This window comes from Saccoglossus kowalevskii, chromosome 1 (genome assembly GCF_978046115.1).
Source record: "Saccoglossus kowalevskii chromosome 1, keSacKowa6.1, whole genome shotgun sequence".
NCBI classification, from domain to species: Eukaryota; Metazoa; Hemichordata; class Enteropneusta; family Harrimaniidae; genus Saccoglossus; species Saccoglossus kowalevskii.
In genome coordinates, this window is record NC_140641.1 from 20,558,247 (window position 1) to 20,575,393 (window position 17,147).

Genomic DNA, 17,147 nt, shown 5'->3' on the forward strand with positions numbered 1-17,147 from the left:
TTCAATTTCAGTTTTCATGTCGCGCATTCAAATGCTTCCGAATAACATCCCCATCAGCCTAATTCTCTCACATTGTAGTGCCCAGATAAGAATAGCTTTGCCAAAAGGCAAGTCAAAACATTGAACCGTATTTTCAGGTATATATTATATTGTGCTTTGTTAAAATAGCTATTCCTAAAAATGATACGCTCAATGCGAAACACTCAAATGCGAAGGTTTTGTAAATATATTTCTGCCGAATTGCTGCCTCTACCCATCGTCATACTGGTGTATTTTTCCATAATGCATTGGCATACCGAACTATCAAGAACCAAACTTACTCGTACAACCATTGCACGAAAAGGGAGCCCGGAAGCCACGTTCAAGCAGACAGAAGCCTGCAACTACGATGTTGACTTACTAGTCATGATCAACAGTGCAATCTATAACTTCGATCTGAGAGAGTCTCTTCGGTCTACATGGTTACGTCATTTGAAAATGAGAAAATTGGTTGTTAGGCACGTATTTTTCGTCGCGGAGACGGAAGACCATGAGGTTCAATGGAAACTTAATCTGGAGAGCAGAACCCATGGCGACATTATACAGGGTGATTTTATAGATAACTATTATAACAACACATTAAAAATGAAACTGATTCTGCATTGGAGCGCATCGTTCCTTTTTAAGATACATTTTCTACTAAAGGCGGATGACGACATTATTTGTGAATCCATTTCACATGTATAGCATGCTAAAGTCGTACGCAGGGAAGCAAGATCTTCTAGTTGGTAGAATAAGGCAAAATATTAGGCCAACCAGAAACCCAGTTCACAAATGGTACATTTCATAGATGATTCCCCGAATGCAACTTACCCCGACTATCCACTTTGACTACCTTATATCTGGTGATTTAGTTCCGAAACTAAATAAGGCTACAATTAATACACCAGTTATTCCGATCGATGACGTAAATGTAGGTATGTAAATACATTTCTGCAAACTTTTCAATTTCAAAACTCGACGAAGGTGAAGGTACTCGAGTGTATTGACAAATATTACGCAGAAAGATTGAATATTTTACATCATGGTTGAAAGCAAATACGCCAAGTGTTTAAACTAACACACACTGAATAAAATAAAGTGACAATATAGCTGAGCATTATGTAAGGACAAAAAATAGTCCCGTTTTTGATCGGCACTCTCGTTAGTTCCATCGACTACACTCGGAAGTTTGTTCATGAATCAAAGAAAAAAGTAGCAATGCGCCTGCCAATGTTATTTATGCATGCTCAGATCGACTTTCAGAATCAGATGTTGTTGTTGGTGTGTGTGTGTGTGTGTGGGGGGGGGGGTTACAGCTTTGTCAATACCAGTTAATTTTATGACGTCAAGAATGTCAATTATTCGCAATAATGAATTCTGATGAACTACAGGTAGACCTGTAGAGTGGTTTATAAACTGTTTGAATGTTTATTAATAAATTAAAGATCAAATAAAGTTAGAATTTGTCAACAATCATGAGTTTCGACATTGGAATAGAACAAATTGTTGGGTAATCTCTTCTGTCCTCATCTGTCCTGGTGGGCGGCACGTCTCGATGCTCCGTCTGTTCTCAAAATCCATCCCTAGAAACAAATGTTCAAAAAAAAGAAACACCCCTTGAATTTACAAGAAAAACCCACCCTTAATTACATGTACACTAATTCAAAATCATGGTAAAAAGGACCTACCATTGTCATTACGACCCCTTTGATTCCTGAAAATGTCAAAATGGGTTCTCTTGCCCATTTTGAAAAATAATTTTTAAACCCTTTTTGTGCCTCGCGTACGTTTTTACTGGTGATCCCGAGTCTGGCACAAGCTTGGGCGTTCGATGAAATACGTGGCAATATGGAAACAGATATTTGAGATTAGACCAATTAAAAATAATGTGTCTTGTTATTATTAGTAAAGTAAATGTTTAGATAAGTATACTGTATACTGTATGTGAATATGAGCCTATATCCTAAACATAATACAAAAATACGTATTTATTACGAATATGCCCATTCGAATTCAAATATAATAAATGAAATTGGAATTGTATATGCACATAGGGAGTTTCCTGCTTATCGTAGTGATAAGAAACACATTTCGTGAAATGAACCAAACGCATGTATGTGCATACATTGTAAATTTAAGTGTTTTAAAATATGACAATGAGGTATTTTACAACACCACATTTTTACTGTTTTGTGGGAAAACATTAAAAGTGTTTATTATAAGCTTGTCCCACTTTAACAACTTGCAGTTTTTATTGCAACATTTCAGGGATGTTTTTCCACATACTAGTAATACATTATGTAAAGTGTTGAAAAGTGTTTCAACCAAGAACAAGAAAAAAAGTGCTTATTATCACAACACATTTAAAAGTAATTTTACTAGAAACACATTTTCAAAAGTGTTTCCACCAGGAACATCATTATCAATAACATACGATAAACAAATCACATAATCAAGTAAGTATGTATTCCTAAATATAAACACTATTTAGGTACGTTTGAGTTTAACACTTAAAAAACAGACATGGATAGTTGTTCTAAAAAATAATTCGTGAAACTGTAAATACAATATCCAGTAATTGTGAACATTGATACTACAAAACAGATGAAACGAACAATAACATCTTTCTGAACCCTTTCTTCAATGACATAAATGAAAAGGCCATATCTCTTCCCATGTGGTATTGTTGTTTCTGATGCAATCCCTCCGGGCACATCAAATTCCTGGGGAAAAATAGTGGGACATAAAAAAAATCATTAATTTCATCTATTGCGATCCCATTCACACTCAATCCTCGACTCTGAATATATGCACTACATCTATTCTATTTCATTTCTCTTTTAATATTCTATCCGTCAAATGGGTTCATTGCTTATTTTTATCATTTTTAAAATCACCCCTAAAACGGATAGAGTGGTATTTTGAAACTATATTTACCTATTAAATCAAAGTTCTTCTTGCATAGAAGACGAAGGCACTGAACTAACAATAACCCATATTAACAGGACAAAATAAATTCCGAATATTAGCAGTATCATCTTGTCCGCTCCGATCGTTTCTCTTACAATCTGAAAAGTATAATATTATCAAAATGCAGTGAGTAATGTTTAAATATTAATCATTATTGTTTCAAGCAATGCTATATTTGAATCAATAAATTCATGAACTTGAGTTTAACTTGACTTATCCCGCACATAAAGAAATGAATGGAGGCCGCTGCAACAGCAACAGTACACAACAGCCGACGCTGGATCTATCAATTACACTTGCCACACGCTTCGTTACGGAGTAACAATATCATCATACATTCAGGTTTGTTTAAGATAACTTCCGGTTCCCTTCTTTCCTCAGAAAATCAAAAAAAGTCGTTATACGGTTCAAGTTGTTATTGCTTCTTCAATGAGTATGCCACCTGTCCACACACTCCCGATAGTATAATTCAATCATGAATGAGCGTGAGCACGACACAAGTTACCAGTTACTTGAACACGCACCATACATTAATGTCCACTATCGTTTACGAAAGGTATCTCAAAATATTTGCAAAGTAGCAAACTTATTTACTGTTCAATATTTGTTTTCATATTGTATTTATTGTATTAATTAAATTTCTAAATAACAATTGAATGGAATAGAGGCTTAGAGGAGCTTGTTTAAATTAGGCGCAAATTCGCCCAGGTGCGTGGTAATCATCATATTGGAATTCAACACCGAGGCTCCGCCAATAGAATAGGAGCTGTAAAGAAATTGAATCTAATGATTAGATCACAAGGAATTAATGCCTGTTTGGCGCAGCGTCATCCAGCTTACTAACTCGAACATTGATAACAACACCGTGCACGTTTAATTCCATCGGTTTTAAAACGTGTGGCAGGTACATGGTATGCACACTCACAAAATACTAAAATCGGTAAATTGATCGCTACATGCACAGCATGACTTGCTGACTAATGTGACGTGTGTGAGCATGTTTTTCAATACATATGCTGCATACAGTCGATAATAAATACTGTGTACATTATAGATGCATACCGTAGACGGCATACTAAAATGTCCTGTATATAATCGGATGTTTTAGATTGAAACATTGCATGTGTGTGTAAGAAAAGTGTTTTAGTTACACTGGTGAAACTGTGTACATGTCGTGTACATAAACACTTATGAAACATGCATAGTCCAATGTTTTATCTTGAAACATTACATGTATGTTTGTTTTAGGAAGTGCTTCATGATAAAACAATTTGGAAAAAAAGTGTTTGAGTGTTTTACTCTCATGAACACAAATGAGTCTTATACATTAACATTTTGCGAAACATTTATAGTCTTATGTTTCGGGTTGAAAGATTTGAAAATTTTTCGAGATAAATCACATGTTTGAATCACATGTGGGAATGCTCAGATGTGATTGGAACTACAACTACCGTTCACCAAATGTGGATTAATAAAATCTGTTAGACCACGAGATACTTAATTCACCACGAGTCTCGATTTCTAGTTGTACTTAAGTTGATAAGACCATATTGGTTAGAGCTTGAAATAAAATTATTTTCTGAAGGTAATGTCCTTGCCTAGTTGGAATATATACCATAATTCTTACTCGCGCGTCTCCAAACTTTTCACTCAATTTTGTTATTACTGTTTACATAAAGTTGGATGCATTAACTCATAAATGTTCTGACAATAAACACTTTAATGACACATTTCTGTCAACGGTGTGTTTTAATGAAAAACATGAACGTGCTTCCGATATTTACAGTGTATACATCAATATACCTATGTATGTCAAAGGCTGGACGATAAAGATTTATTTTGTGATTTATTGTCCATCGACTTCAGAATCGATGGTATCTCTCTTGCTTCCGGTTGGCATTTGTTTACCCATCCATTCAGTTTTCATGTCGCGCATTCGAATGTTTCCGAATAACATCCCCATCAGCCTAATTCTCTCACATTGTAGTGCCCAGATATGAATAGCTTTGCCAAAAGGCAAGTCAAAACATTGAACCGTATTTTCAGGTATATATTATATTGTGCTTTGTTAAAGATAGTTATTCCTAAAATTATACGCTCAATGCGAAATACTCAAATGCGAAGGTTTTGTAAATATATTTCTGCCGAATTGCTGCACACTCTGGAAAAAAGAAAGAGACAATTTAGCTGAGCATAACACACAGATCGACTTTCAGAATCATATTTTGTTGAGGGGGGAGGTTACAGCTTTGTAAAGTTTATGACGTCAAGAATGTCAATTATTCGCTATAATGAATTCTGATCAACTACAGGTACGCCTGTAGACGTGGTTTATAAACTGTTTGAATGTCTATTAATAAATTACACATCAAATAACAATCATGAGTTTCGACATTGGAATAGAACAAATTGTTGGGTAATCTCTTCTGTCCTCATCTGTCCTGGTGGGCGACACGTCTCGTTGCCTCGTCTGTTCTCAAAACCCATTCCTTGAAACAAATGTTCATGAAAAACGAAACACCCCTTGAATTTACAAGAAAAAAACACCCTTAATTACATATACACTAATTCAAAATGTCATTACGACCCCTTTGATTCCTGAAAATGTCAAAATGGGTTCCCTTGTCCATTTTGAAAAACTATTTATAAACCCCTTGTGTGCCTCGCGTACATTTTTACTGGTGATTCCGAGTCTCGCACAAGCTTTGGGCGTTCGATGAAATACATGGCAATATGGAAACAGATATTTGAGATTAGACCAATTAAAAATAATGTGTCTTGTTATTATTAGTAAAGTAAAAGATTAGATAATTTTACTGTATATAAATATGAGCCTATGTCTTTAATATAGTGCCAACATACGTAATTATTTAAACTGACCTTCATTATTAATATTTTGAGAATTCGACAAATCCACGCGATTTCCGCCATGCCAAGCTAGTGCCTCGAGGAGAGTTGGGTTTGATAAAACAATGCTGCCCATTCGAATTCAAATATAATAAATTAAATGGGGATTCTGGATGCAAATATAGTAGTTTCGTTTTTCTGCTTATCGCAAAAGAACACAAATGGAAGCAAATAACCACTATAACTGTACACACTTTATTTGCAACGTTTCGCTCACGTACGAGCTTCGTCAGGTCGAAACAAATTTTTGTTCTTTCACCCATTTATTTGAAGCATGTGCGTTCTTCTTGGATCCCACTATTGCCGAACTTGCCATGGTGTTCGTACTTGCTCTTCTACTTACGTTTGTTCTGCTTATCGTAGTGATAAGAAACACATTTCGTGAAATGAGCCAAACGCATGTACGTAATCATAAAATCATCCGCACCATTGAACAATAATAATTAATCGAATCTTTGATTCAGTGTTGCCAGTCATCTATATATATCGTGAAATTTGGACTAATAGGATACGGCTACGACCAAAGAACATACAAGTGCTAGCAATCGTAAAACTATCAGCGTATGTGCACACATTGTAAATTTAAGTGTTTTAAAATCAGTAGTTTTATAATTAAACACATTAAGTGTTTTTATTAAAATCGCAAATGGGGTATTTTTTTACATAATGAAATATTTTTTTTAGTGTTTTGTGATAAGTCACTTAAAGTGTTTATAAGCTTTGAAAACACTCAATTTAAAGTGTTTATAATATGCATAATTATGAAAAGTGTATTTGATGAAAACACTTGCAGTCAGTGTTTCAGGAATGTTTTTGCACATACTAGTAACAAATTATGTAGAGTGAACCACGTATTGAAAGGTGTTTCAACCAGGAACATGTATAAAAAGATGCTTATTATCAAAACGCTTTTAAAAGTGATTCTACTAGAAACATATTTTGAAAATTGTTTCCACTAGGAACATATATAACAAGTGCTTATTATCACAACACTTTAAATAGTGTTTCCACCAGGCCGAACATGTATAAAAAGTGCTTATTACCACAACACATTTAAAATTAATTTTATTAGAAACATATTTTTAAAAGTGTTTCAACCAGGAACATCATTACCATTTTGGAAAGTGTTAATGAACAAGGGATATAATTGTACAGTAACAATAACATACGATAAACAAATTACATAATCAAGTAAGTATTTATTCCTAAATATAAACACTATTAAGGTAAGTTTGAGTATAACATTTAAAAAACAGACATAGATAGTTGTTCTAAAAAATAATCCGTGAAACTGTAAATAAATTAACTGCGGTGAGGTGAATGCTTTCCAAGAATATATTGTTATATAATGCAACATCCCTTACTCCTGTTACAAGCCACTGCACTCAAATGATCTTAAACCATGTTTTATGCCACCGTCAAGGTCCCTGTCATTCTCGTATTTATTTTGAAAAGGTTACCAAGCGTTACCTAACATTCTATTGTATTGATGTTTTATTACTTTGGTATTGATTGTGAACTCTCCATTAATGGACGCTCAATACAATTACTATACCAACAGTACGCCAATTACTGTTATATTTACATATCACAGGGTCTGCTTTGGCCAATATAAGTACATAACGAGTATCACGTGACCCTTGACGTCTTTTCTATAAAAAGACGGGAGTGATTTCATTCTCGGCCGTCGTCGTCGTTGGTCGGTCATATTATTTAGTCGTTGTTGTCCAACAACATGATATGGATATCTGGACGTAGCCTTGAGGCTGTCCATAGAAACCAACTTATGTCAACATATTGTAGTGTATCTACCGATTGAAACCTTTCACAATAAATGGCGTATTTTATATTGATAAAATATTTCTGAATAATTCCCACAACAAGCATAAACAGGGAAAAGGCACACAACACTGTGACACGCATATCAAGCCTACATACGCCTAAATATGGGCTTAAAATATGATCGTAAGATTCAGAAAAATCGGCGAATAATAAACTAGTGAATAGACCTGTTGTGGCCTTACACATGGAACAGTCTGCGCACGCGAGTCCCAATGGTAATGTACTGAAATCATAGAGACAGCCAATCAGTGATAACACAGAGTTCTATGCCGACTACGTAGTTTCATAGCGAATCGCGAGACCATTCGAGTGTACTCGGAATTTCTGGATTCCAGACTAATAAGTACACTAATAAATGAAGCGTACTAATTTGGATGTGAAGCTAGTTACCAGTGAAACTGAAAGCTGGGCATCAGCGAAGTAATATCAAGACGACTCTATATAATAATGATAAAGGAAATACACAAGGAAATAAGTTACGCATACACAGAAATAATATACAAGGCACCTCTAATGGAAGTTGTCAGTTCATACATGCTACATAGATTAAAAACTACTTTTTGGCATGTCGCCATTGTTTTAACTAACTGATAGTTATAGTGGGGACACGAGAAGGCTAACGTTTAGGGTCGTAAACGCATGAGGCCCAAGTTTATTCAAACCAATAATTTGGTCGACGAGCTGTGTGGATTCATGGTCCTACTACTCAATGAGCTAAGCAGATGCACTGTCTAGTTTACTATGATGTGTACATGAATCAGATGCGATTTACACAGGTCATTGGCCATTCCATATTGTTAGGGGACTTTAATTCTAGAATAGGGGAATTAGCTGATAATATTAATGAAGACATAAACCAACACATTCCGCTTCCCTTGGTTTATGTGAATGATAATTTTGAACCAAGTAATAATATGGATGGTGTCTCAAAATCCTGTGTTAACAAATTTGGTAGAAAACTCTCCCAAATGTGTATTGAATGTAATCTTGTAATTGTAAATGGCAGGACAGTTGGGGACTTGGCAGATAAATACACTTATTATTCATCTAATGGTTGCAGTACAATTGATTTTAGGGTCATTTCTACATCAATTTATAATTATGTACAATATTGTTGATAGATTACCCCACATTTCGGACCACTGTCCCATTATCCTATCTTTATGCTTATACAACCAAAACAACCAAAAATGGTTTAATAAAGATTGTCATTTATCACGTAATGAACTTAAAATTCATACTAAATTAATTCAAATTTCCTAATGACCCTATTGTTAGAAGAAGATTCTTCAAAACACGTAAACAATTTTAAAAAAACAGCTTAATGAAATTGAGAGTCTTCAAGGTAACAATTCATCATTCTGGGAAAAAAATGAGTGAACTCAACAATGACGCGAATACACAAAAGTCAGAGACTTATTGCATAGCACCAGATAAATGGTTGACACACTTCAAAGATCTATTAAATTCTAAACCTGGTAAAAGAACAACACGATATTATATCTTAGAAATGGGAAAATTAAGGAACTTGATGCTAGTAAAACTGGTTTGGATGGTCCAATACAGGAACAAGAAATTAAACAAGCCATTAGATTATTGAAAAACAATAAATCAACTGCATAAAACCAAATCTGTAATGAGATGCTAAAATGCGGTGAACGTTACCTAATCAAACCTATTAAAAAAATATTTAACACAATTTACAATGCAAATATCTTCCCAACTGCATGGAGTACAATTACAACAATACCATACATAAAGCAGGAGTTAAATTAAATCTCTCAAACTACAAGGCAACCACTTTCATTGAGAAAAAGTACATGTTGTCACACCAACAGTTTGGTTTCAGGAAAGGTTGTCGTACAACTGACAACCTATTTATATTGAAAACAATTAACACCTCAACCACAATCAGCATACAAATACAGTGAATGGAAAAAAAGCAAAAGCAAATAAATAAAGTTTATGCCTGTTTTGTAGACCTGAAAAAGGCTTTTGATAGTGTTTGGCATGATGGTCTATTCTGGAAACTATTAGATAATGGGGTGACAGGTAAAATGTATAAAATATTAAAAGTATGTACAGTAATATAAAATATAAAATAAAAATTAAAGATGGACTGGGTGTAATCTAAGTCCTTCACTCATTTTTATTGATGACATAACTAATACCCTGGATCATGAATCATGTGAGCCACCAAATTTAAATAACACACCAACCAGCTGTCTAATGTATGCAGATGATATACTTATTCTTTCTAAATCCAAAAGTGGTCTCCAGAATGCCCTTAATGAGAGGGAATTAGATTAACATTGTGAGAAATCATAATTATTTAGGTGATGTTCTCAGCCTTAATGGAAATTTAAAGCTGCTATGAAACATCTGAAATACAAAGGAATGAAAGCATTATTCTCTTTGAAAGCCAAATTAGGTCATAATGAAGGCCTCAGTCCCTCACTATTGTTATCATTGTTTGATAAACTAATAAGACCAATTCTTATATATGGATGTGAAGTCTGGGCTGAAGAAAGTTCATTCAACTCTACATAAGATGTACACCTCAGCTTCTGTCGCTTTATCCTAGGGGTTTCAAAATGCACTCCGAAATTGGTAATTTATAGTGAGTTTGGTAGATACCCTATCGATTCATTTATTAAAAGGCAGTTAATAAAATGTACAAACCACCTAAACAAAACTCAAAACCCTATTATTAAGGAAGCCTTCCTACTTAACAAGACTGTAAAAAGTAAGTGGTACAATGAACTTAACTCAGTACTGAAATACAAAACTATCAATGAATATAATGAACTAAAATCGTCACAAATGTCACGGATATATGACAAAATAAAAAATGCATTTATAAAGCATTGGATTAACTTAATTAATGATGATAACAAACAAAATACTAATACAAAAAACAAACTGAGGACCTACAACAAATTTAAAACAAACTTCATTTTGGAAAACTACTTAATTAAGCTAAAAAATAAAGAACTGAAAAGTACTCTAACTAAATTCAGACTGAGCAATCACATACACAACATAATCAAAAGTAGCGACAGAATCTGCAAATTGTGTAATAAAAATGATATTGAAGATGAACATCACTTCCTCATAATATGCCCAGTATATAGTAAAGAGAGGGTCATTTTATACAATGAAGCTGAAAAGATTATTCCTGACTTTACAAATCTTACACCTGAAAATAAATTCATGAAAATAATGTCAAATAATAACTTAACAATTCCTCTGGCACAATATCTGAAATACAGCTTTGTTATTAGACAGCAGCACCTACTTAGTCATTAACTTTTTTTATATCTATTATGTGTGCAGTTTATAGTTTTTTGTTTTTTTATTATATATATTTCCGTTATTAACTTCAATTTAGTCTGTTTTGGTTGTCCTTTAAACTATTAGTCATTTTAATTTGATTAATTTTTATTTGTAATTTTCTTTTGTAACCTTTAACCTCATTGTGATGAGTTAATAAAAACAAATATACAAAATGAGTTACGTAACATACGTACACTATGACAATACACAGCCCATGACGGAGCTGCAGAAAAACCACCTCGCTATAATATAATAGCAATAATGAACTCCCCAGCAACTGATTACGAACTCGAGCACACTTTGTGCTCTATATATATCGCACAAAGTGTGCTTTCAACGAATATGGGTTGGTGGTGCGTCCATTAGTGTACATTTAACGGAGTTGGAACGTGGGTAATCGCTTAAATTGGCCTAGATATCATGCAATATTGAGCAGTGCGTCTACCTTTATTCCCCAAATACTGTATTTGTTGAAGTGGCTTATCTCATGTATATGGTTTTCCGTACTGATTGGTTGGAGATGGTGTCCAGATCCATATATTCTGATAACACTGTTTCTATTTTTGTTTCCATCTAGGAATTCTTCTTCGTGACTTAGGAGTTAAACTAGTGCACAACTTGTACTTTATGAAGAGCGTCTTGCGTGGCGAGTTTTCCCCGTGTACAATGCGTCGAATCGCTGTTTTTCACTATGACAACAATATACAAATGACACCTTCTCGACTTCGCGAAAACTGGAGAAACACATTTAATTCTACCACAAAATGTAATTAAAAACATGGATGGATGTGTCTGTGTGCGTACTTGATACTAGACTGTAGATAAGTCGATTGTGACGTGAAGTCAGTTTTGTTCTCGTATGGATAAGGGTTGGGGTATTTAGTCGATATATTGAGCATCAACTCAAATAAAGTAATCGCTGCAAAGAATAAAGTAATGGTTCCAACATTTTTTTTTGTACTTGAACTATATTTTTTATAAGGCGCAGTTACGTACTAAATAGTACCATTGAAATGAAGTAGTAATATGATAGTAATTCAAATAATTTAATATAAAAAACATAATTACTATAATACCTCCTTTAATCTATATGAAACTATTCATTACATGTCGTCAGGTTTGGTGTCCGACCTTCACAGAAACCCCAATTTTAAGTGTTTCGTTTGATCCGCCGCCATTTTGAATCACGTCAGTCATAACAAACATCATATCAGGTGAAGTCAACGAGTAAATTTGCAAAAATGTTTGGTATTTATGTTTGATCAAGAGTAACCTAATTTATGTACATTATTAAGGCTTAATTTAATTTGGAGGGGAGAGGTCAATCTGTTCGCAACTTCCCTCCCTCTTAACCAAATTAAATTGCCCTCCCACTGTTTTTTGCTCCCACTGCCTTCTCCCCACTCAGTGTTTGTTCCCCGCTGCCTTCTACCCACTCGGTTTTGCTCCATCTGCCCTCTCCCCACTCAGTTTTTGTTCCCCGCTGCCTTCTCCCCACTCAATTTTGCTACCTACTGCCCTCTCCCCGCTCATTTTGTTTTTGCCTGTCCTCTGGACACGCAGTTGTATCTACTCTCTCCCATCCAGTTCATACTGTCTTAATTCTCCCCTCTCAACAGTTTCTGCATTCTCCCTATCATTTCCCAGAGAAGACGTTATGATCACCAGCTCCAATCCTTAAACCCACGTGAATTGAATTAAACGTTTTTCTTTATAGCAAGCGAATTTAATGGTGATAAAATACCTATATTTTCTATGAAATGACAAAATGCCATGACCCATTTCACCGGCAACACTCTTTATTAAGAGAGTTGTACCCAAGTTCAAATTTTGCACTTCTGAACATACAATGCATTATGGGAGACAATACAAAATCGAAGAAAGCTTAGAAAGAACTTGGGATCGGGGTATTTTCAGTCTAAACATTCCTCCCCTTTGGCAATTTGGTTGTTGATGCCCGCAGAAAATTCTGCATTTTGCCGACTCCTGCTTTAATGTGAAATGATTCACACAAAAAAGTATTTATAAACAAATACAACAATCTAGTAATGTCCCGGGCACTTGTGGATGCGACTGGTAGTCATTCGCCTGTAGTCCACAGTGGCCGGGCAGCGACACACACCCTAATAATTTGTCCAAATCCAGAAACCTTTGGTATATTCTGATACTCGGCCACTTAAAAATACCTTGCCCTAAAAACATCATTGATAAGTCTAAACATGTAGTATAACATGCCACTAGACAGCACAGCATATTAACGTCAACCCGGCATAATCTTGGATTGCCACGTGGTTTCTCGTGACTTTCTGCAATTTTGGGCAACACTGCTTCTACATAGACTCCTTCAATTTCGCTGATTTATTTATTCTTAGACCATACATTTCATGACGTTTGTTATGCGATCAGTGATATATTCGTAACAAAATGTTATAACTGGCTTTTCAATTTCCACTACCAATCAAATAGAGTGTCACAGCACAGCGCATCATCGGGGAGAACAATAAATGGAATAGTAAGTAACGTGTAATATTACGTGTTCTCTACACTTCCACCATCTGCATTACCAATCATGTACCTGGGACATGGATGGTAGTTCATTGACTCCACACATAATACCCAAGCATTCACAAATAATACAGTAATATCATTTGTTCAGATCACATGTCCAGTGTATTTACAAAAGAATTTAAATTACACATTTTGCCAACAGTACCCTTTTTAAACATGAGTTGAGACATTTAAACATTTAACATTTAAAAATGTACCAATCTGCCAAGATATATGATAAAGTGAAAAGTAATAGCTCTTAATATTACAATTCTGTCAACCCTTTATTATATCCAGATATTATACAGCAAAACAATGCCCTCTGTCACACTTAGAGATTCAATTCACGGGCGTGATCCACATGATGAAACGAAAGCACACAGCATGGACACGGATAAAACTGAAGGCAGCATACAACCAAATTTGTCCATATTTTCAAAAAGCGCCTGACTCCAAAAGATATATTTGTCCAGAACTAAATAAATTACATAACAACCAATTTTTAAAGTTGATATCCAAAAGATGCATCCAGTGAATTCTTATTATGGTTGAAAATATCAAGCTAGATATACAGTGACATTTTAACATACTGTGATTATATGTACAATTTACACAAAAGAATATTTATTTGTCTGCACTAAAAGTTGACGACATTGCCTTGCAATATCAGAATCGTCAGAAAGATTATTCGATATAAAGTGTCCAAGATTTTTGACCTTTTGAGCTTCATGGAGTATCTCAGTATTCAAAAGAAAATCCAGTAGCACAGAATCCTTCATTTTATGTGATTTGAATATCATACTGACATTTTGATAATGATTGCTATAATACCATTGTGTTGTGTTTTTAGCCCCCACCCGGACAAAATCGAGGAGAGGCTTGTAGTTTCGCCTTCGCCAGTCCGTCAGTCCGTCCGGAAAAAGGGACCACCTATACAGATGCACGTTGTTTTACTTTTTTGAAAAGATCAAATATGACCGACTGGCAGCCATTTTGATTGTTAATCATGGCTTTTGTCTGTCCATTGATATTTCTCAGAGATGCCTTGACTTCAAAGATACTGATTTCAATGATACAAAAAAACAGTGAGGAGGTAAACATATTCACATGGATTTATTTCCTGATTTGATCAAAGATGGCTGCCTGGCGGCCATTTTGAATGTCAAAATCCTGTAAAATCCATTTTTGTGTGTGTTGTTATTATCATCATTTCTCGGAGATGCCTGGACCGATTTTGCTGAGACTTGGTACAAAGACAGAGTGACCACTGGTACAGATGCACATTGATTTATTTTTTCAAGGAATCAATTAATGAGATCATTTGCATATTCAATTACTAATTTGAATTCTTGTTTAAAGAATTTGTGTTGATATCTTGGGAATTAATAGTCCAAATGAGACCAAGGTTGGTTTAGACTTACTTGATCTGTCAATATACGATATGTACTATGCAATATTGAGTTTCAACTTAATTAACAAGTTTATGTGCATATTTAATATTTACTGAATTTCCATTTTCAATTGATTGTGATTTTTTTTTAAATTGATGCAAATTTTACCAAATTTAAAAGAGATGTCCTAGCTGTTAACTTTGAGTAACATACTTTTGATTTTCAACTCAATCTTCCTACCCGATTTTATACATATAACTTTAAACTTATTAATTCATATATTTCATCTGACAAGTGGGGGCTCTTCATCTTCAGGTGACTTGTGTTCAAGTAGAATGTCATTGTTTGTCATATAAAATGGCCCTTTTATGTTAATACATATAACAAAGGAAACAAATCTATTGTTAATGTTTTCTGTATATGGTCTTTATTCACAAATATTAAAGGCCTTCGGCCCATAAAGTGATTACAAAACAAAGAACATTTGTGCGTTTGTATAGTAAATATTAAAATAAATCTGAAATTTCGTACCTAACATTTAATGTATGAAATTCATATTCACCAAGGTATTTCAAAATGACATCGTCATGTGATTTCATTAAAAGAATAAATTTGTTGAAAGACGTTTCCAGCAATGTCTAAAGGTTGATTCAATGAGTTTACTGCAACTAGGTAGTATACCGATAGGACAATAGTTTCTTGCATCCAACGCTGAGGATCGGAGATATTCCTCGGTTCAATAAGCAGTTCATAACATGGGCAGCTATGGCATTCGCAGCGGGGATTACAAACTGAGAGTGAATGTGATCCTACCAATGGTTTCCCCAAATGCAAATTGAAACCTATATGCATAATATATATATATATTTCATCCTCACTTTGAGGAATGCTGTAAGTTATATATTTTGATTTGAGTTCAGTGGTTTGTGGCTGTTTTTTTCATAATTTATGTTTCATAAGTAAGCTTAATTGGCAATGTTATATATATAGTTTGTCAAAAGACATTCCTCATGACTTCCAGAAAGTTATTGATTGTAAATACTGAAATCAAATTGTTTAAACTTATTTTTTGTTTTGAATAAACTGTTTTAGAATGCAGAATGATTGAGTGATTATAATATCGTTTTGAATAGTTCTAGAGTCAATGTAATAGTTCTTTAAAATTCTAACAGTAATAGTGTATGAAACGAGATCATTTGATAAATATAGTAAATATTATAAGGCTTAGTGTACAACCTTGACTTAAATTATTCAGTGAGACCACCAGATGAAATTACACTCGAGTTACTGTACATTGAGCGGATAACCGACAAGAATTTGTCATGTATATCATATTTGATTTGTTTCGACCACAGAAAATCGTGGTGTATCGTGTAAAACACTTTTGCGAAATCAATAAAAATGAATCGTTTTCTTTCAATTGTTAACGTTTGTTGCCATGGCTTGAAATGTGATAATGTTGCGACTTGTACTGTAGCCTCGCCGAAAAACACATTGCGCTTAAATAATATATTATTTTTTACGACCACAGAGGTTCAGAAATGAATTTAGGTTTTGTGTTAAAATCTTACTTGTTACAGATAGAAGGGTAATTGTTCACATCAGAACGATCATCCTTTTTGTGCAGTAGCCAGATGATTGTTTTTGCACCAGATTGGTAGAAAGTTACAACTGCATGAATAAAAGTATTAAGACATGTATTTTCAGTTATGTTTAGATGACTCTATTACAAGGTCATCGTGGCACGGAGTCTTGTTATTTGGCAAGCATCTGATAGACTTCTCAATTTCAAATATAAATATATTTTCATTTAAATCATGAAGCATATTATTATCACACTGGTCACAGTGCTCGTCGTGCAGTTGAGCGGCTTGCACAATTTATCGCACTGAATTAATGCCATGACCAAGCCAAACTATAGATAAAGGAGTCAATTATGACATTGAATGGGCTATTTGCATATATTAAAATGATCACTGTAAAAGAAAAACGCATTAGTTAAAATTACCAAACTCATCTCCCGTCGAGGGAGGGCGTAAAGGCCAAACACGTTCGAAATTAGTGACAAATGTCCAGTAAATGCACCGAGGACAAATTACGTAAATGAATAATGAACACAAAGAATTGACAATA

At 34.4% G+C, this 17,147-nt stretch overlaps 1 protein-coding gene across 1 annotated transcript; it reads left to right on the forward strand.

Annotated features, from left to right (window-relative positions):
* Positions 1-282: 282 nt before the first annotated feature.
* Positions 283-726, forward strand: LOC146750423 (N-acetyllactosaminide beta-1,3-N-acetylglucosaminyltransferase 3-like). The gene has a single exon (XM_085496786.1). It carries the CDS (start codon positions 283-285, stop codon positions 724-726), a length of 444 nt encoding a protein of 147 aa, XP_085352912.1.
* Positions 727-17,147: the final 16,421 nt, after the last annotated feature.

Excerpts from the sequence above, each read along its gene's own strand:
- LOC146750423 (XM_085496786.1), top strand. The coding sequence starts at position 283 with ATGCATTGGCATACCGAACTATCAAGAACCAAACTTACTCGTACAACC.